Genomic DNA, 22,187 nt, shown 5'->3' on the forward strand with positions numbered 1-22,187 from the left:
GAATTGTCAAATATAAGATTGTGGTGATGATAATCCATCTTTTGAAATGATAAAATTAGGTTGGGATTTTACCCACAATTCTTTCATTATCAAGATAGTATATCTAATGTATTATATATATAAAAATAAATTTAATAATTACAAGTCTTGTAGTCTTGAATGACCCATCATTCATCCAGTAAGTCTTTAAAGTACTAATTAGTAAGCAGTCATGTACTAACATATCAGATGGAATACTGAGTAATATAAAGGAGATGATACACCCAAAGTCACTGTGAGAGTTGTCATAAAGTCAGAGTTAAGTTGCTTTCAGGAACTTGTGGGTTATAGATGTTTACTCTTAAACTTTCTCATTCTTTGTCTGGAGTAAAAGCCTAGTTTTTGTTGTATTTCACAATTTCTTGTCTTGATTGAAAAAGGCTGTTTTGCACATTTTTTCCTAAACACTTGTAAGCAGTTCAAACCCATTTTACTTATGTTCTTACTTGAAGCAGTTTGCTGGAATTTGTTTTAGCTGCTTTAGCTATTGGTTAGTTACTGGTTTAGCTCCAGGGTGGAATAAGCACATTTTGAGGGAATTCTTATAAGAATTTCATTAGAAGGGTGGGACAGCAGACAAATTCTTACTCTTTGCTTTGTTGGTTTGAATGCTGTATTAGTTAGTTCAGGCTGCCATAACAAATACTATAGACTGGATGACAAACAACAGGAATCTATTTTCTCACAGTTCAGCAACCTGGGAAGTTCAAGATCAGGATGCCAGCACAGTTAGTTTCTGGTGAGGCCTATTCTTGGCTTTCAGATAGCTACCTCCTTGCTGTGTCTCACATGGAGGGGGAGAGGTGTGAGACAGGTGTGGGAAATGTCTTCCTCTATAAGGCCATTGGCCTAACAGATTAAGGCCCCTTCCTTATGACCTCAGTTAATCTTAACTGCCTCCTAAATACTATATTCCAGGTATAGTCACATTGGGGGTTTGAGCTTCAACATAGAATTTTTGGGAGGGACACAATTCAGTCCATAGCAAATGCTAAACCATTTTATTCACTGGTCCAACATGGAGAACCAAAAATTCTAAAAAATTGGTAGATAGTGGAGGGAAACTCCAATAAGTTATCTTAATTTAGAAAAAGACAATTTGAACAGGAAAGGCAGTGTATTAACAATTGTTTATCTCTGACTATTCATTTTTCTCTTTTAGCAAAGAAAATCCCTGGTGATGATAGGTCAGATACTAGTAAAAATTTCCATAACTATAAAGAAGTTCTTATGTTTAGATATTTTGGTTTTCTCAATGAGTTGACAGTTGAGGGAAAACTTGTTAAAAGTTTATCCATTCTTTTCTCTCTGGTTTAGGGTTTAGATTTAGGGTTATTATTAAACATTTTCAGCATGATAGTCTGAGCTTTTTACTTGTTCTGCGCTGTCTGTAGTATCTACACACCAGTGTATAGTAGAACTTCTTAAAAAGTGTGTCATCTGATTAGGTCAATGGGTAAGATGCTACGCTGATTATTTTTTCTGTCATTCCTTTTAATCCTAGTTCTGTAACTCTTTGTTGGTGGTGATTTTTAAATGCCATGGAGTTGACAGTCAGAAATATGTGACTGTAGTAGACAGATGAATTGTGAATAAAGCTAAGTCGGGCTCCATTTCAGGCACATCACACCTGAAATTTTAGGATCTCATGGCCATTAAGTAATGCATTCTTGAAAAACTAGGGAATTTTACATTTCTAAAAAAATAGCTTAATTATAACCTAGTTTCTTTTGCTTATATTGGAAGAGTCTTAGATTTATAGCTTTATTGCCAACCAAAAAGTGGATTTTAATCTTAAATGTTTTTATTAATGTTTTATTTGCATGGTTCCCCCCACACACACACACACACATAGCAGGTAAGAAATTTTATTAAGTTTTCCTAGCAGTGGTTTTACTTTGCTACTGTAATCAATTATTTTATGACTCTTATTCAGAGGGAATTATCTTCCTGACTAGGCTACTAAACCAATTCTTCAGGTCGAAAGCAATTATACCAAATATGACTATCAACTTGTCTTTATCTGCAAATGATTTCTACAAAGTCCTTTCTTTCAGACCAGTGAAAATTTCCTTTCTAATGTGGAATTGGCACTAAATTTGGAAACACATCCTCGGTGGTTTTGCCAATTTGCTCCTGAGGCATTACCTGTTCCACCAAGGAAACCAGCAGGGGAGGCAGAGAGTAAGAGAATATGCAGCTTTGCTTTCCTGGTAAAGTCACTTGCCTTGTCTAAGCCTCACTTTTATCTCAGGTATTCTCAAATGAAAGCTTTGTAAACCATCAGGTGTTACGTAAACAAAAAAGTATAACCACTTTGATAAAAGAAAGGGTTTCAAGAATTTCTTGAATGCAGTTCTGGTCCTTATTTTAGCACTTCCCTCTTTTGTCATGTGTTGGTTCTAAAACCACTTCTGGTATTAGCGTTGGGCCTCTTTGAGTTATTCTAGTGGCAGTTGTGTTAGCCTGCTTTTTGAATTATGTAGTCCCAGCTGGAGAGACGACCTCATTTAACAGGTGAACTGTGGATGGCATTTTGTAAGCTTTTTACTTAATCAGGAGATAAGGTGGTGAGAATGTGATGATAGGGATTAGTGCCTTTCTGATTTTTTGGTTTGTTTTGAGGAAGAATTTATTTTAGATCCACTGTGGAAATTAACACTAGTTGTCTCCTGCCAAAAGAATATTTTGATTATGGGACTATTTGTATAAATGAGTTACCCATTTTTTAAAAAGAGCAACCCTATTTTACCCCCATCACTTTGAATGGTATTACTTCCTCCTGGTTTCTTGACCTGTTGTTTGTAAGCTTTGTTATTCATGAGCTAATATATTCTCATTAATCAAGACCTCTACTGTTCACTCAGCCAAGCCTTTACTAAGAACTTATTTTTAATAAAGTATGATATTATAAGGAGAGCATGTGAAAGAAGAGAATTATCAATTGAGTGCTTACTACGTATCCCATCAATAGCCTCACAATAGCCCAGTGGAGACTGTATCACCTCCTTTTTATAGCTGGGGAAACTGAGGCTTACAGGTTTTGTTTTAAGTTGGTTAGAAGCACCAGCATTTCATCCTGAGTCTAATGCAAAATCCTGCTTATTAAATAGGGGGTAATCTAGAATGCATAAAGATCATTTGAGGGTGGGGTTGGCCATTTAAATAGATTATTTATCTTCCTTATAATAGGAAAGGGAAGTCAATTTTGTAAAATTTCTATCCAGTCGTAGGGTATTGCATCTGTATGTGCTGTTGGATGTTATTAGCAAATGCCATTTTACTCGTGCAGCTTTCCATTATCAGATTTAAAAAAAATATCACTAAATTACTCTTGCCTGCCATCCAAGAGTTAGAGGTGTGTGTATGTGTATTTGTGTGTATGTGCTACTAACAGTGACATTGGCCTGTATATACACACACACACACACACACACACACACACACATTCATATATAGCAGAGTTGTTAATAGCATGAGCTCCAGAATCAGACTTATTGGGGCTGTACCTCTCAACCTCAGTTTTCCCATCTTAAAATGGGCATGACTACTGTAAGGAGTAATGACACAGTATATGCAACCACTTATCCAGTGCCTGGCTTGCCACACGCTTTCCAAAGTTGGCCGTGATCCTTCAAATCTCACCAGGTTGTTGGTTGTCTCAGATGAAGAAAAACAGTTGCCAAGGACTTTGAAAAGAGCTTCCTTATTGATTTAAGACTATTTAAACTTTTACACTTACAACTTTTTAAAACTGTATGTGATACTGGATATAGACATTTTAAAGCATCAGCTACGTGTTGATACAGGTAAACTTCAAGGTTAACCTCACTTTTTCATTTGTAAAATATTGTGTGTGACTGTGGTTCATTCTGCTCTTATGTGCTCGTTCTGATTACTTGAATGGTGCCTTTGAAATCACGCAGAGCTTCATTGCCCTGCTTAAAAAGTGGAAGGAAGTGCTGAATACTCTTGGTACCTTTCTGCGTATGAAAGGGATTTTAAATATTACCAAGTGTACAGTTAAGCTGGGTTAGCAGTTGACTTTGTTAGCTAGGGGGAGAGGGGAATTATCTTTGGCATTACATCAACATGATGTGAGCCAAATCGGCAAATGCTCTGGTTTGTGGTCTGTAATAAGTTAAGTGACTAGAAATACAACATATTTTTGGCCAGAACTCAGAGATGTGTTAATTTCATGGTGTTTATTTTCGTGATAAAGTAATTTACTTTTAAAAAGTTAGTTGGGAATTCCAGGATAACTTTCTTGTTTTAGAAAGCTTTAGAAGACTTGTTTTATTGTCATGGCGTCTCCTTTCCCTAATTTATCCCAGATAAATGTGTATTTCTAAAGTAAAATTTTCATTTCTTTTGTTGCATTAGCCCTTACTTCCATCTTATTTCTTCTAGGGTGTAATTGACTTGACAGTTTTGTTAGACATTGTTTTATGTGGTGCTTCATTACAATAATATCTCCTGAAGAAATATTTGTTAGAGTGGATCTCATACCTTTTGGAAAGAGTAAAGCTTCTGAGTAACAGAGTTAAAGCTGTGGTTTTAGATTATTTTCCCTGCATTTATTATTGTTATGAAAAAAATTTTGTTGCCTTAGCTCAATATATTATTTTACATGAACATTCTTGATTTGCTTCTTTCAGAGCTCACTTTAAAATATAGCGGATTATATTTATAGAATCTATTTTTTAAATCATGCCACTCATTTAAGGGTAAGCTGTCACTTTTCCCCTTCCCTCCTTTATATAATTGTAGGAAATTTAGTTCTTAGTTGGAACAGTACTTTCAACTCTTCTCTTGCCATGTTTTGTTTGCTATTCCTTTGTTTATTAGCATAGGTATTATAATATGTCTGAGAATATAGGCAGTGGTATTATACTCTAAATACAAGTAAATAGCAGAAGGGGAAGAAACAAACTTCTGAGAGGTCTATGGCAGGGAAAAATGACTTTGAGTTGGGATTTTGAATTGGGATGCAATTATAATATATTATTTAAATTATATAGTTTAAACATAATCATTCCACAGTGTATTTATTACTTATATGTGTGATTCTTTTAGTTATAAACTGAAAAATTTTTTCAAAAACATGTTATTTACAGGTGAAAGTTGAGCATTCAGACATCAAATGTGTCCATTTTCCAGCAGCGGGGCAAGGTAACGTTTTTGAGTAGATGAGCTACCACTGCTGAACTTTGTGAAATTTCTCTTTGAATCCCACCTTCACCTAGTAAAAGCGAGGGTTAGATCCTGAAATCTGTTTCACTAAAGATGGCACTAAAAAAAATACTCCTCTTATTCAAATATAGGCATCTCTGGACTTCTCAAAACTCTGTATAAATGCAGCAGTTTGCTCACTCGTGGCCTGAAATGTTAGTTTTGTTCCCACCATGTTTGGCTTCACCCTGTGTTTCCTCATGGCACTTCTCATTTGTGAAGCTGGCTGAGCCTGTTAGTGCTGTTGTGCCTGCCTCAAGGGTAGGATGAGTAAGTTGCATATGGCGAGCCATAAATCAGGAGGCACGGACTCATTTTTCCTTCCCTCAAGATCAGACATGCAGGAGGTAATTCAATATATAATTATAAATCGATAGGGAAAGAATTGGTACCGAAATTTTTTTCTCACTCCCTTTCATTTATTATTCATGTTAAATTCTGGTAAGGATTATAAATCGAACAAACTTTCCAAGGAGAGGGTAGATTGGTTTGTGTAAGTGTGTGTGTGTGTGTGTGTGTGTGTGTGTGTGTGTGTATCTGTAAGGGAGTGGTTTGGGTGTGCAGGAGGTTGGGTGACTTTTAAAAGTTGTTAAGAGCTTAGAACTGCTGATTCTCTTGATGTGTAATGACCTGAAGAGAAACATGTTGGGGCGTGTTACGCAGAACCAAGTTAGCCAAATATCTAGAACATATTCTTAATTTAAAAGAATTATTTAAAATAATTCTTTAGCTACAAATCTCTGTCTGTACAGACAGGATACTGTCCATTCTTACTTTTGATCTATCTCTTTCACTTGGATCTTAAATATCCATTTAGAAAGCTTCTCATAAAGTATTGCTCAAAACAAAACAAATTAGGCAAAGCTTCTTGGTGCAGGGAATTGTGTACACACAGTCAAATCAGAGCTGTATTATAATTTCAGTTACATTACTTACCAGGAGGGAGACTGGGTGAGTTACTGTATTTCTCTAAGTTCTAGATTTTTGATCTGTTTGATTTTACTGTTGGCAGAGATATTGTGAAAATAGGGGGAGATAGACAGTATTTGGCCAGTTTTCTTCAAAATCTTTGTCCAATAATGGTCTCAATGAAAGAGCTTTTTCTGACAATGTGATAGATAGTAAGGGGTAAAGTTAGAGCTATAGGGAACTGTTAGCTTACACCAGTGATTCTTAACCTGGGATGGTTTTTGCCCATCTGGGGGACATTTGGCAATGTCCAGAGACATTTTTAGTCATTACTGTGTGTGGATAGAAGCCAGCAGGCTACTAAAAATTGTATAATGCACAGGCAACTGCCCCTCCCAACAAAGAATTATCTGCCTTACATGCCAATAGTGCCAAGATTGAGAAACTCTGGCTTATGCAATGGAATTGGTTTCCATTTCTTGGATACTTTTCTGTTTATTCCATTCTCTTTACTCCTGACAAGGCTGAAATTATTACTAGAATTATAGAGCTCTAGACAGTTATTCCATGGCAAGAGTTTGCATGATAAACTGTGGCTGGTCACAGCTAATCTTTCTTAGCTCTGTAGGGCTCTGTAATGTCCCCACCTCACCCCCAGAAAATTTAGGGCATCCTGCGGCTCTGATTTTCTGTCTCGTCATCATATTCTTTGAAAGTGGCACTGAATTAATAAATATGTAATAGTACAGCCTTTCACAGATGACCATTTTAATGACCCCAATAGGTGGTCATTGCTCTGTTGCTTGAATATCTCCTAGGATTGATTTTCTAATCCCTTAGTGGGCAGCACATTTATTTCATCACTAGATGATGTGAAGGGCAGGATTGCCTCTGTGTGTGTGTGTGTTTGTGTGTGTGTGTAATGGTAGAACTCATCTACCATTTTAGCGTGATTATCTAATAGTATACAAATAGGCATCAGATTTTTTAGTCATAAATGTGACCTTCAAATTGTGATTATTTTAGGTTATAAAAGTTGGTCACCTGAAGATTCTAGGAAGGGGAAGGATATCACTTATTAAGTGCCTGCTGTTGTGCCCTGGACTTGCTTTATTTCATTTAATCTTTACTCCCCGCCCACCACCACCACTCTCCCGCCCACCGCCCCCAAAAAAAAAAAAAAAAAAAACAAGGACTGTAAAGATAATCACAGTTTAGGCTTTACAGATAGGCTGAAATTCAGTGGAGTTAAGTATTAAGTAGTTTACCAAGAGCCATATGGCTGCATTTCTACATGTGGTATATTTAACTGAAGAGACATGTAACTGGTGAGGGACAACACAAGTGATTTGGTCTAGCATTTTGGGAAAGCAATACAAGGTCTCTACCAGAGGAAGGAAGGAGAAGGCTAGGGGATGCAAGGAAAGAGCTTTTGATTGAGAATGGAAAAGGATATTACTCATTTAATTGAGTCTTCAGATGATTGGCTGTAATTCTTGGTGGGAGGGAGCTCTCTGAGTTGTTTTAACATTGTATATATCTTTTTCATCTGTGGTAAAAATAGTACCTACAGACTTTTTCTTAACATGTTTTTGGTTTTTGTCCTTATAAAATATCAGTCAGGAAATTATAAAATAAGACAAACATTCTAATAATCACCACCCAGATGGCTGTCTTCATTTTACTTTTTAAATTAGTTTTTAAAATTGTGGTATAATTGTATACGAGACTATATTTATTTGTTTCAGCTTACAATATTATAATTCATTATTTGTATATCCTACATACTGTTCAACACTGTAAGTCTAGTTACCATCCATCACCATACAATTGACCCTCTTTACCCCTTTCACACTCTCCTCCAGCCCCCTCTGGTAACCACCAGTCTGTTGTTGTCTGTATGAGTTTGTTTATGTTTTAGATTCCACATGGGTGAAATCATAGGGTATTTGTTTTTGACTTATTTCACTTAGCACAGGACCATCAAGGTCCACAAATGGCAAGATTTACTTCTTTGCTGTAGCTGGGTAGTAGTCCACTGTATATATGTACTACATCTTTATCATTCATCTATCAGTGGACAACAAAGTTGCTTCCATATCTTGACTATTAATAGCATTGCTGCAATGAACATAGGGATGTATGTGTCTTTTCAAATTAGCGTTTTTGTATCCTTCAAATAGATACCCAGAAGTTGAATAAATGGGTTATATGATAGTTCTATTCTTAATTTTTTTTTGATAATTGTCAACACCATTTTACATAGTGGCTTCACCAGTTTATATTCCCTTTTCTTCACAACCTCGCCAATACTTGTTATCTTTTTGATGATAATAGCCATTCTGACAGATGTGAGATGATATCTCATTGTGGTTTTAATTTCCATTTCTCTGATGATGAGCAATATTTAGCATCTTTTCAAGTGCTGTTGGTCTCTGTTTTCACTTTAAACTTGAGAAAAGATGAGAGTCTCATAGTATTATCTGTTATATGCATTATTGATATAAATTTATATGTAATAAGTGTGACTATAGCATTGAAACTTAAAGAAATTAAACACTTCAGTGAGGGTTAGTTTCTTAAGGTAACAAAGATACATGCTTATTTTAGAGAGATTGGAAATTTATAAAGCTTGATGGAAATATCTTCTGGGTTTCACCCTCAAACCCAATTTGAGCCACACATGCATTTCTTAAAAGCCATGCTTTCTGGCTTACCCAAACAGTGTATTCACTTGATCAAGATCTACCGTGGCCACTGTTGGCTCTGAGTGCTTGAATTGTTTCTTACAAATTTACTCTCTAAGGATAAGCATTTACTGCCCTTTAAGATGGCTGTGTTATGAGGCATGATCTTTGCCTTGTGTGTGCTGTAATGATATATAGGATGAAGGATTCTATTAACTTCGTTGTATACTTACTTCCTGGTTTGAAAATAAACAAGTCAGTATTAATGCATTTGCTACTACTCAGTAAGCAGAAATATTACTGCTAGTACTTCACGACAGGATCGATGTGGCCATTTTACCTGAGAGCAGTTGGAAACTTCAGGGAGTGTGGGTGATGTCCAGACTGATGAGAAGCAGCCATTCTGAGATTTCAAAGAATTGTCAGGTTAGATGCATTTTAATTTTAATTTGCTTGGCTTCAAAGCTCTGTGTGAGTTTAATTTGGGGTTAGAAGCAACCTCATTTTACCTCCCCAAAATGTTTCCTTGACTTAATCTCCCAGATTTAAATTTTGAGAAGAATAGTTCAGTCTCCCGGTACGGAGCCTCTCAAATTGAAGATCTGGGGAATATAATTTTAGCAATGATTTCAGAGCCTTATAGTAAGTATCACTGTTGTAGCAATGCAGACCTAGAATTTGATCCTACCCTTTTTCCCTCACCTAGGCTTTTGAATTTCCTTCCATATGTTTGTCTCTCTAATAGCTAAAATGATGACTTGTATGTTCTTATTTTTTAGATCACAGGTTTTCAGATCCAGAGAGAGTAAATTACAAATTTGAAAGTGGCACTTGGTGAGTACTTGAGTGCTATTCCATTCGAGCCTTTTGATTTGTCTTTATTCATATTGTGATGTTTTACCTTACCTTATATTTTAGTCACTTTACTAAACCTTTTGGCTATCCATTTTTTAATATTAGGTCACTTAGAAGTTTATATCTTAAAGTATGCTTGGATGTTGAGATTAACATTTAATGAAATATTTGCATCTTTATCAGTCACTATGGCCTTAGGTAAATCATATGTTTGTGTCTATGATTCTTATTTTAACCTCTTTTAACCTCCTTTCACTGGAAAACTTCCAAAGGAAAAATCATAGGCTTTAATAACAGTTCAAAAGATCTTTACTGAGATAATTTTAAGTATGTTCTATCAGCTTATACTTTAAAGCAAAGGAAATAACTGGAGACAAGTATGAAATGGTGGTATCTCTGTTTGTGATCACAGGTAGACCTTTTTAAGTTTGTAAATCACAATATTGAATTACCTGAAGTTGCCAGATGCTTGACATGAACAGAAACTTCTGACATCTTTGCCCACAAATTTAAATTGAGGTCTATATAGTTGTGGAGAAAGTGACTCATGAGGAAAATGTCCTAGGAGTACTGAAAATATGAATATGGGAGAAATTAGAACATCAAAAGGTGTCAAAATAGATCATAGGTGATTTGCAGATGACTCATCAAGGTGTGGACACTCTTGAGGGCTTTTCCACAAGCATTTCCACAAGCACTCTGAGGGCTCCCCTGTTTGATAGAGGAGATATTTTAATGGCAGACTTGTGACCGTGTGCACTTATTCTTGATGTGGATTAATTGCCAGCTTTATGCAGACCTTAAATTTTGCCGTCAAACCCCACTGGCCAAACCAGTACTGGCCAGTTCTGAGAATGAATTTAAACCTATCCTTTCTTGCTCTAGGAACTTATAGGCCATCAGGGTATTGAGAGACCTCTGCTTCCTATGAGTTGATGGCAAACAAGCAGCAATTCCGCTGATAGATTGCTAGATGAGCTAGCTGTGTTGGATCTGCATATCCAGTTGTCTTTCTGCAGTGAACCACCTAAAGAAAACTTTGAACTGTGCCCAGATATTGTTTGAGGTTACAGAGTAAATCAGGCAGTGTTACAAATCTTTCTGAACTCCAAATAAATACCTCATGTGTAAACTGGCAAATTGCTTTACCGGGGGTAATAGGTCAAGACTTAATGGCATTAAATAATGTAACCTGAAATTTTGCTTGATCCACAGCAGCAAGATGGAACTTATTGATGACAACACGGTAGTCAGGGCACGAGGTTTGCCATGGCAGTCTTCGGATCAAGATATTGCAAGATTCTTCAAAGGACTCAATATTGCCAAGTTGGTTTTCTGTAATCTCTGTTTTACTTTACAATCTCAAAAGGATAACGGGTTTCCTATAATTTTTTCCTGACTTATTTTTTTTTCACTTCTGCTATCTCTTTTGTCTTTTTCAAAGGGGAGGTGCAGCACTTTGTCTGAATGCCCAGGGTCGAAGGAATGGAGAAGCTCTGGTTAGGTTTGTAAGTGAGGAGCACAGAGATCTAGCACTACAGAGGCACAAACATCACATGGGAACCCGGTACATTGAGGTACGTCCTCACCACCTGAAACCCTCGAAATTTTGAGTGTGAATATTAGAAAGCTCAGAAACTATATTTAATTTCCCTTTCTTTTCTTAGGTTTACAAAGCAACAGGTGAAGATTTTCTTAAAATTGCTGGTGGTGAGTGCCTTTTGTAAAATGTGCCTATAGTAAGACTAAAATTTTACTTGTATACCAAGGGTAAATAAATAGGGTAATTAATGGTTTTTATTTCCCAATGAAGCATAGGAATTGACATTTTTTAATAGAAAGAAATGTCCAATAGTATCAGTAAATGTAATGCATAACACTTGTCCTAATGCTGAGTCAACCAACTGTAGTTAAATAGCCGTTTAAAATACTACAATACAAAGGTGAAGGGGTCATATAAAGTCGTGTACAGAGCGAAAGAGTAGTTCTCGAAAGAAATTATTCTGAAAACTACTTCGAAACATCCATATCAGAATACCTGGAATTGTTGCATCTCTGCTTCTGGTTTTTCTCTAAACTTCCTGAATTCATCCCTGACTAGAAACAGTAGCTTCTGGCTTCTAGTATTTTAAGATAAGTAGCGTTCGCAGTAACATGGTCAGAAAGAATCAGAAACAAGATAGTTTTTATCTAATTCTTAAGTGATTCATAACTTTAGAACCTAAAAATAAGGGGGAAGGGGAAAAAGAGGAAAAAAAAAAATAAAATAAAATGTTAAAAAATAAATAAAAAACAAACAAAAACCTAAAAACCGCTGCATAAAAAAACGTTAACTATGGTTTGTCCAACAGATTTCTTCTATACATGTGACTACTTTGTAAATTTCTGTTCATGTTGCTTTATAACTTCCTTTCTCCTTTTAGTATATTTGAATATCTTCCTATTTACTCAATTTTCCTAAATGTTAATTGCTATGCAATATCATATGTACTATAGATTTGTATTAAACATCCCTGTTGGGCAGTTAGAGCTTATTTCCAACTCTTCGCTCTTAAGTATGTTGCGGTGAATATTTTTGTATCTCTGTATGTGCCAATCATTTAAGATAAATGTCTAAAAGTAGGATAGCTCAATCAAAGAATGTGAGGGGACATTTTAAGAGGCTTTTGACACCTATCGCCAAAATATATGAGGGTGACTTTGACTTAAATACAGAAAGCACTTATATCCCTGCATTATATAGCCCTGTTAAAAATCTTTTCATCAGTAGAACTTGCAGTAACAGCATCTTGTTTCTACAATTTGCTGGCATAATTCTGTTCTGGCATTTACTTCTCAAGGTAAATCAAAGCTTTCAAATTCAGAGCTTCAAGTATAATCATGTTCCCAAAGCAATGTTTCATATCGATTGGGGATAAGGTATATTTGAAGTTGCTTTGGTCCTGAGGTTTTATGTAATACCAATGTAAATTGCAGATGGCAAAGTTAATTAATGTTAAAGTTAATGCTTGGGATTTCATGGTACGAGTGGTATGATTAAGGGGAAATATTAGTAATGTATGAGCTTGAATGACGTACTTTTGAGTACTACATGGCAGTACTGTACAAAAATACTTTGTGATAGGCAGAATGTTGATAAATGTTGAGACTAACTGCCAAGTATATTCATTATACTATTTTCTCTACTTGAGTATGTTTGAATCTTAAGTTAGTCTCATAATTTGAGGTAGGTTATTTTACCCTTATTTTACAGATGAGGCAACTAAGGCCCAGAGGTTAAACTTTACTATAGTCATACTCTAGTAAATGGTAAAGTCAAGACTGGACCTAGGCATTCTAGCTCCAGGACCTGTGCCCTTAACTGCCATGATGATTAATTGCCTCTCCATGAGGAGAACATCGCGGTTGGTCCATGATTTACTTGCTGGGCTGCCTTCCTAATTGAGAGGTGTTTTATGAAAATGATAGGGGAAAAGTTTCAAATCTGTGAGAAGAGAATTCTGATTCCTGGGATGTTATTATGAATTCATTTGGGGGTGCGGGTCTTAATTATGAATGCAAGACATTGCCAAGAATTTTTCCCATTTTAAATTTGGTAGAGTTGGTGTCTTAACCATTTCTCCCCATACTTCCTGATATTTGTGTTCCCTAGGTACATCCAATGAGGTAGCCCAATTTCTCTCCAAGGAAAATCAAGTCATTGTCCGCATGCGAGGGCTCCCATTCACGGCCACGGCTGATGAAGTGGTGGCCTTCTTTGGACAGCATTGCCCCATCACTGGGGGGAAGGAAGGCATCCTCTTCGTTACCTACCCAGACGGCAGGCCAACAGGGGATGCTTTTGTTCTCTTTGCTTGTGAGGAGTATGCACAGAATGCATTGAGGAAGCATAAGGACTTGTTGGGTAAAAGATACATTGAACTCTTCAGGAGCACAGCAGCTGAAGTTCAGCAGGTTGGTTTTTAAGAGCATGTTGATGGTTTTGCATTATTTCTATTTATTTCTGAAAACAATCCTACATTTTTCATTGCTAAAGTAAAACTTGTAAAATATAGACATGTAAGTGCATGAAAAATTCTTATTTCTTAAGCAAAAGATAGGCACTGTTATCTTATGTACACATAGAAAAACTACCATGTGTTTCCATATAACTGAAATACTGCTATAGATACACTTTTGTATTCTGTTTCGAAACTCCATATCCTGAAAGTTTACTTATGTCCAAAAAATTTCATCTTTAAGTTAATATTATGTCTCATGGAGGAGGTACATAATTTATTTAGAAATTATTGTATATTTGGGTTGGTTTTTTTTCTATTATAAGGAATTTCTAGGTAAACAAGCTTATAAAACTCAATTTCTGATTGATTTCTTTAGAACTGAATGTAAGGGTGTGAGCTTTTAAGGTTTTTAATTTTACTGTCTTGCCAAATTCCAAACTATTGGTGACAGCGTAAAGTGCCCTTTTGTCCTGTTACTTTCAGAATTCAGAGTTGTTTTTGAGGCACAAATAGGATTATCAGTTCCTGAAAACACTCTAAACTCTAGGCGAGAAACTACTTGTAGGTTCTCAAGCCTGTTGGTTTCTCTTCTTGACTTAGCCAAAGAGTCAGTTAATTTTTCCTTGGTAACTGAGATCATGTAGACTGCTTCACAGGGCTCTTTCAACTTATTCTACTTTGGCCCCATAATAGAACATAATCGTTTTAATGATTCCTTTGGGCCTTTTTTTGCAAGCAGTTAGGACACTGACTCTACTATTATTTCTGTGAGTTCATGAAATGATTTTGTATAGCTTCTGCAAAGCTCATTGTATATTGTGACTTAAAATAATTGCTTAACGTTAAATAGAACCCTTCACCTGCTAGGATATCAAATTGATTTTTATACCTAGAATATAATTTTATACCTGAAATTCTAAATTCTGTGTTCTGATGTACTGGTGTTCTTACGCCCCAAATTATGAACATATTTATAATTTAAATAGTTCTATACCTTGTTGAAAATTATCATAAATTCTGAATCTCTAAAATTTGCTAAACATGCTTGAGGCTTCAAAGCATGATACGTCCTTCCCAAATTTAGGGGGAAATGAGATTTTTTTTATTTTAGATTTTTAGTTGGAAGAACAGTTTTATGGAAACCATGGCATAGAATGGCCTACCCTACCACAGTGCCTCAGCAACTTAATATTGATCAGTTTGGGTGTAGAGTATGCTGCCCCTCTCTGACTGTACCATAAGGTGGTTTTGAGTGTGAGTGAGCTTCCTCTCTAGCCCCCCATCCCTACTGATATATTTAATAAGTGTTGTAGTCATAGACTCTACACTAGCTTCTTTTCATTACTAATAATCATTTCATTAAGTAACTATTTGCTCACCTCCTGTTTGGCAGGTCTTGTAGTTGCTAGACCATTTCCTGTCTCAAGTTTGTTTATAACCACATTTATTTTCTGTTTGTTTTTCTCCTAATATCTATGCTGTGTCTGGATTGTTTGTATAATTTTTTAATTTTGCTATTTGTCATAAAATTCTTTGGCTATGTTTATTCTTTGATTTTTGTCATCTCTTACTCAGATAGCAACTGGACAGGATATGAATGAAGAAATTAGGGCAAATTTTGGGGAGTTCATCAGTTGTTCTATATTTTCCGTTTATGGAATGCTAAAGGCTACAATGATAAATTGTTCAGAAAACTTGGGAATGCCACACATGGTGTTTGCATGAAGACCTCCTAGTAATATCAACTAATACACATGTTCTGAACCAGACTTATTCTAAGACAAAAGTAGGCAAGAAATTTGTAATACGAGTTTTACCTGGGAGCAGTTTTTTCTCCAAAATGTACCTGATCTCACTCATTCTCAAGATAGCTAAATTCTGTGTATTTAAAATATAGTCAAGATCCTCTGTCTTTCCAGTGTCTAAAGTTCACATGGAAACCAAGCGATTATTTTTATGATCACTAATTGATTTTTTTTAACTTTACTTTATTCAGCCATTCTATCATTTGCTTTGCTTTGTACATTATTATAAATATGGCATTATATTTTGATATAATCCAGAGTCATTGTTTTAACTGCGGTTCGATTCTTGGGTTATCTCTTTATATGCCTCTAGTTTGAAGGTTGAATGTGAAGACAGTATTAAGGGGAACATTGTACTTAGTGAAATGAAATCAAATACATTGCTACGGTAGTCCACAATTAGCAATTCTAGATTTTTGTGAAAGTGGCAGAGTTTAAGTATGTTTGTCCCAAGGCAGATAGTGATTTATTTGTGCAGTAGATAAGTCCTTAATCTAAACACATTGTATCATCGTATGTGGTAGATATCTCAGCATGCATTTGACAAAAGTGGGTATCATGCTTTTCTAGCTGAAAAGCATGAAGCCCTTTCTCCATGAGTGATTCTCAAACTTTAATATGCTTATAAATCACTAGGGATCTTGTTAAAATGCAAATTTATAATTACTAGGTCTGTGGTAGAGCTGAGATTATGCATTTCTAACCGGCTCCCTGGTGATGCCAGTGCTAGTCTGTGGACTGCATTTGAGTAGCAAGGCTCTAAATCACTTGTTTTCCTTTGAGTACAGGTGCTGAATCGATTCTCCTCGGCCCCTCTCATTCCACTTCCAACACCTCCCATTATTCCAGTGCTACCTCAACAATTTGTGCCCCCTACAAATGTTAGAGACTGTATACGCCTTCGAGGTCTTCCCTATGCAGCCACAATTGAGGACATCCTGGACTTTCTGGGGGAGTTTTCCACAGATATTCGAACTCATGGGGTTCACATGGTATTGAATCACCAGGTAAGAAAGTTGCTTACTGGAAAACTGATTTGCTTATTCTTAACAAAGACTTCCAATAAAAAAGTACAAATGTTCATCAGTTGGATAGTGAGTCTTGAAAGAAAGATTTAACAACTATAAATGCAGGAGGTCTTTAGGTGAACTCCAGAAAAGATGCTATCGTTGGTATGGTAACTCACATTTCACTCTGATTCTGTCATCACACGTATCCATGAAATTATCAATAGCATCACAGTACATTATCAGCCTAATACAACATTTTACTGTTGCAACTACTGAACTAGGCAACTCTGCTGTCATAGTGTAAAAGCAGTCCTAGACAGTATATAAATCAATGAGCTTGTCTGTATTCAAGAGAATTTTGTGTCTATAGACTATTTAGAAATGGCTTATTTTATTTCATATATATATATATATATATATATATATATGTCAAATTACATTCAGTAGAGTACAAACTCAATAAGGACTTGTATCTGCACCACCTAGAACAGTATGTGATCAGAACAAGCACTCAAATGTATTAATGAATTGTTTGATAGAAACCTCTATCAAAATCTAACCAAATTCTATAGTGTGCAGGTATATATTCTGAGCATATTAAAAGCAGTTCCTGGCTTGGTGTCCTTTGACTTTTGGTTAAATAAAATTAACCATTATTTTCTGGGGAATTTACCAGTATTTTGTGGTATATAAGCATGACTGAATTCTAAAAACCTATAAGCCAAATTGTTCTAATTAAAAATTTGAAACTATTAAGAGCAAAGTTGTATTAATTTTTGAAAATGAAATGATTTCCGATGACTGATGGGTTGAATATAGGTTTATATTGGAAATACCAATGTTTTCCTAAACTGCTAGTATTCCACGTTCTCTTTTCACATGGAGATTTGGTCACATTCATAACCATAATCCTGTCTTCACCAGAAAGTGCATATCACTAGGTACAAGCAATCAGAAAACATCCTGAGTCCCTGCTTGGTTTTCCACACCAGCACATGCTCATTCTAACTTATATCAATATTAAGCTATATAACTTTTTATCTGACTAGGTACCCTCTCAACATGCTCACTGGTGGGAGTCTTTTTGAATAAAATTACCCACAGTTTAGCATTGCCAGGGATTTATTTGGTTTCTCTTTGAGTCACCATTTCTAATGCTCAAGGGGCTATTATTACTCTTTAATTAACAAACAGTAGATAGATTTATCTATCATTGACCCACATGACCTATTGTGATCTCACTTGAGAGAAATGCTTCTTAAATGATGAACAAGCTCTTAGCTGCCTCAAAGATGTTAGTTAGGTTTCCATCTTGGACTGGGTTTCCCTGGTATCCCTAATTTCCATGGTATGGTAACTCTTAATGGTAACTTGCATGGTAATAATTTGTACTAAATAGTCCCTTAGAGACTTTTTAAAAAATCCGTTAATAAGGAAAATGTCTTATAAGGTGGTTGTGTCTTTTCATCCCCTATAAAATGTCCATGCTAAATGAAGCTAAGGCTTTCTTGTTTTGTGCATCAGAAATCTACCAGCTGGGTTTTCAATTGGGGATTTTTAGCAAGCTCTTAGTAATAGAAGAAATGTCTATCAACACCTGTTTGGCCAAAGTTTAAGGTTGGAGGTGAGAGAAGGGCTCCCACACGAGGCTGATTATACATCTTTCAGCAACCTTCACTGTGCTTTGCAACTGCCAATTCCTTGTCCCCCTTCCCTATCCCCAAGCCACATTCCAACCTCGGCTACAGGGATAAGAGAGAAGAGAAAGGGATGTTGCAGATCAGTGATGGACAAAACTGAGAGCCAAAAGAGAACACTGGTTTATTTAGTTTTCTGTAGGAGGATATGTAAAGTTCTAATACTGGTTCTGTTAGTAGCTTTTCTCAATCGAATAAGAGTTCATCGAATTTTTCGGAAGGGTAAAACCCAATATACAATACTATACTTTGAAACCACAGTCACAAGGAGACCCTTTCAAAATCTTGTAAATCTGATACTAATTAAATGAAACCAAAAAGGATCACTTTCATGTATGAGCTCTCAAAACTGTTTCTTCAAGGTTTTGTGGGCCATGCTGGTGATTAGGTGATGAAATACAAGGCAGATTTCAGTAGATCACACTGTCACCCAGATTTTGTGGCTAAAATGTCTGTACTATGGGTGATTGTCACTTTGTATGTTTTGAAAGCAACCATTTCCTTGTTGAAGGAGACAGTCTCCTTTTGTTTTTATTCTTCCCCCACACGCTCAGGGCCGCCCATCAGGAGATGCCTTTATCCAGATGAAGTCTGCGGACAGAGCATTTATGGCTGCACAGAAGTGTCATAAAAAAACCATGAAGGACAGATATGTTGAAGTCTTTCAGTGTTCAGCTGAGGAGATGAACTTTGTGTTAATGGGGGGCACTTTAAATCGAAATGGCTTATCCCCACCGCCATGTAAGTTACCATGTAAGTTTTTCTTGGGTCTTGGCGCTATTCTACGCTATATGCTGGTAGGTGCTTAAGCTGCTTTCATAACTTTCTGTTTCCCTGGTTCTTTCTGAGGCAGGCAAGGTTGTTACATAAGGTTTTCCCATCTGAAATCGGTAGTACTGGTAATCATTTAAGACCTTGGTTGTGGACACCCATAATTACAGATGCTACAAACACCTCCTTTCAAATTACATTCTTGCTTTTCCAGTGATAAGCACTTGATTTCTGAAGCTTAGTGTGCTCAAGATAAGCACTGACTCTGGGAGGCAACCTGGCTATGTAAATATTTTAATACGCATTTAAAGGTAAAATTGGTATGGCCAGATTATTTTTTCCTTTCTTTTTTTTCCTGTAACACATTAAGCTTTTTTTTTTTTTTTTTTTTTAAGAAGGCTGATTTGATGCCCATTTTGCATTTTTAAGTTTTTGAGCATTAAGTATCTTTTGGAAGGGATAAGCTGGAGAGCATTTCTCTAGCTCTCCAGGATATCTGGAATAAGCAAGTTAGTAAAAAAATATAAATGCGCAAATTAGCCAAAGTTTCCAGTGCATCACAGGATCAGTGCTTAATTTCAAGCCATGCTCTTGCTCATTGGCACCTGGGTACAAGCCATCTGGAATCCTGTTTGAGAGGAATAAGCCCTTCAGTTTGAAGACCAAGTTCTGGGGAGTAACTAAGGAACAGTGGGGATATGATGTTAAAACCTGAATCTTTTTGATGCAGTTTTCACTTTCAAATAAGGCATACCTTGTTAGGATGTACGTTGGATATGTTTACAGAATGTAGCACTTGGAATACAGTTCAAATATAACAAATAGTAAACTGGATTATGACCTTGGTTCCAAAAAAAATGGGCATGTTAGGATGTCATTTTCTAGTAAAGAGGGATCTATACCAAAAATATATTTAATAAAGTATTATTCATAGACTATTTGGTATTTGGTGGGGCTTAATCCTTTTTTGCCTTGGAATTTCTAAATGCTGATATTCCATTTATCTGCTGCTTGCTGTTGGTGAATATTTAAGAGTTGATCACTAAGAATATGAAATTTTGAAAATTTACGTTTGGGTTTAAGTGGTTATCTTAAAGTAATCTTAACACGTGTATTGTCTTCATAAACCACTGGTAATGTCAGTAAGTTTTATGATTTCCTCTAGTGATAATCTATCAAGCATTGTGAGATAAGGGAATTTCTCCTTCATGTGTAACCCAAATTCTTCTCCTGTGATATCCTGTTCTCTCTTCCTGATGGAAAACTGGTCATTAAAGACTTTCTTCATAACACTTTCATTTCTTCCCTTTTCCCTTCATAAGCCCTAAAATAAATTTTTAAAAATTTAATGCATTTTTCACATAAAAAATATTTTTTTATATCTTTAGTTTTAATTCTAAAACTTTTAACTAAAATTTGGCCATTTGCCATTTTAGTGGAAGAGTTTACTGATTTTTTTTAAATCAAAGTTCCAATTTATGCATGAAAATATTATGTCTCTCCTACTGGATTTTTTTCCTGTCAGCTCACTTCAGGTGATTGCCTATTTATACAGCAACCAAAAAACTTAGAGAAATTGCATGTTTTTCTACTTTCAAGGACTAATGCAGTTAAAATAGTGATTTAGTTATAACCCACTGAGGAGTTTCTTGTTGAATTTGGGAAAGAAATGCTGCTATAGTCTCATTATTTTAAAGTTTTAAACTTTTATTTGTTTATTGAAATTGTACTTTTCAAAAGTTGAGCATTTCAAGGTCGACTCCATTTTTCTACTCTATGAATGTATACATTTATATATTTTCTTTTAGGAATATGAGAATAGCTGTTCTTTCATTTGAAGAATACCCAAATCTGAGCAGCCTGTTTAATTACCAAAATTTCTATTTTTCTTTAAGTCAGAACAGACTTATACCTACTATATAGTTTGTCTTATTGGTATGAGGCACTGTCGTATAATGAATTGCTTCATAGTTTTGAAAGCAGGATATGAGCACAGGCTTTATAATTTTCTCTATAAGTCAGGTACCTGAATTTGTACTGTTTTGCCCTTTTGAGGACTCTTTTAGACCAGGGATCATAATTTTAAAATTTATCTACATGCTAGATATCTAAAATGTAGTTTCGTCTATGGCCGTGCTACCCTGAACAAGCCCGATCCTATCTGATCTCGGAAGCTAAGCAGAGTCAAGCCTGGTTAGTAACTTGGATGAGAGACCACCTAGGAAAACCAAGTGCCATAGGTGTAAAAAAAAAAAAAAAAAATGGAATCGTAAGCTGACAAGGTCTTTGCAATCTATGAGGTCGACCAAGGGTTGCCTCGCCTAAAAAAAATAAAAATGAAAATAAAAAAAAATAAAAATAAAATGTAGCTCAGTTTTTGGTGAGCATGAAAGAGGACCCCAGAAAGTGAATATAAGGTCAATATGTGGGCCTTTACCCTTGTACCCATATTCGGCTGACTGCCTTCCTCCTCTGCATAGACATGTAGAAACTCATCAGAATACAGTGGAAATTTCATGTGGAAAAAGTATCTCTTGGGTCTCTGCTGTGTTTGCAAAGTAAATTAGGTAGTTCTAGGTGTGCAAATCAAAGCTAGGAACCCCAAATTCAGGCAACTTCTCAGTTACCTCTTCTGTTGGATACACATGGCCTAGATAGTTGTTTTCATCTCACATGTTAAAACTGCTGACCAGCAACTGGTCTGACTTAAATGAGTTACCAGGCCTGGAAGATGTTGGATAACCAGAAGACAAAATTCATTCTATTTTCTGTTTAATCTGAGTCTGCATTTTATCAGCTGACTCTTCAGGAAGATTAGTGCTTCTAATTTCTTCAGAGCTATTTCATAGGTTTGATTTTATTTTTTAACAGTTTTTAAGGTTTAGATTATCTTCAAAGGCAGGAATAATAGAGTTAATCTACTCTCTTTAGGTCAGTTCATTCTGGCACAGTCTATGCGTTGGCATAATACTTGGTACTGGTTAAAGGTGTTTCATCATAACCATTTTTATTTCATGCTGTATTATAGGGTAGATAAATGAAATAGCAGTGTAGTTCTCAAAGAAATCCAGAGTGTAGTCTGAAGCTACACTAAATGTCAGTCCTATGTTTTTTTCCTAACTGATACTCAGGAGTGGAAAAAATATCACGTCATGAAATGATTGAGAATATTTTTGAAAGT

At 35.8% G+C, this 22,187-nt stretch overlaps 1 protein-coding gene across 4 annotated transcripts in view; it reads left to right on the forward strand.

Moving 5' to 3' along the window:
* ESRP1 (epithelial splicing regulatory protein 1) overlaps positions 1 to 22,187 on the forward strand; it is a 52,214-nt gene that overhangs the window by 5,832 nt on the left and 24,195 nt on the right. For 2 of the 4 annotated variants that reach the window (XM_039877155.1, XM_039877152.1), the window contains exons 5-12: positions 9,411 to 9,509; positions 9,647 to 9,701; positions 10,938 to 11,048; positions 11,167 to 11,299; positions 11,390 to 11,432; positions 13,375 to 13,676; positions 16,317 to 16,535; positions 18,790 to 18,988. In XM_039877155.1, coding sequence (XP_039733089.1) covers positions 9,411 to 9,509; positions 9,647 to 9,701; positions 10,938 to 11,048; positions 11,167 to 11,299; positions 11,390 to 11,432; positions 13,375 to 13,676; positions 16,317 to 16,535; positions 18,790 to 18,988 — 1,161 coding nt within the window. The remainder of the gene's footprint in view (positions 1 to 9,410; positions 9,510 to 9,646; positions 9,702 to 10,937; positions 11,049 to 11,166; positions 11,300 to 11,389; positions 11,433 to 13,374; positions 13,677 to 16,316; positions 16,536 to 18,789; positions 18,989 to 22,187) is intronic. The other 2 variants (XM_039877154.1, XM_039877153.1) reach the window with 2 other exon arrangements.

The sequence above is a fragment of the Pteropus medius genome, unplaced genomic scaffold (genome assembly GCF_902729225.1).
Source record: "Pteropus medius unplaced genomic scaffold, Ma_sr-lr_union100, whole genome shotgun sequence".
In the NCBI taxonomy this organism is placed as follows: domain Eukaryota; kingdom Metazoa; phylum Chordata; class Mammalia; order Chiroptera; family Pteropodidae; genus Pteropus; species Pteropus medius.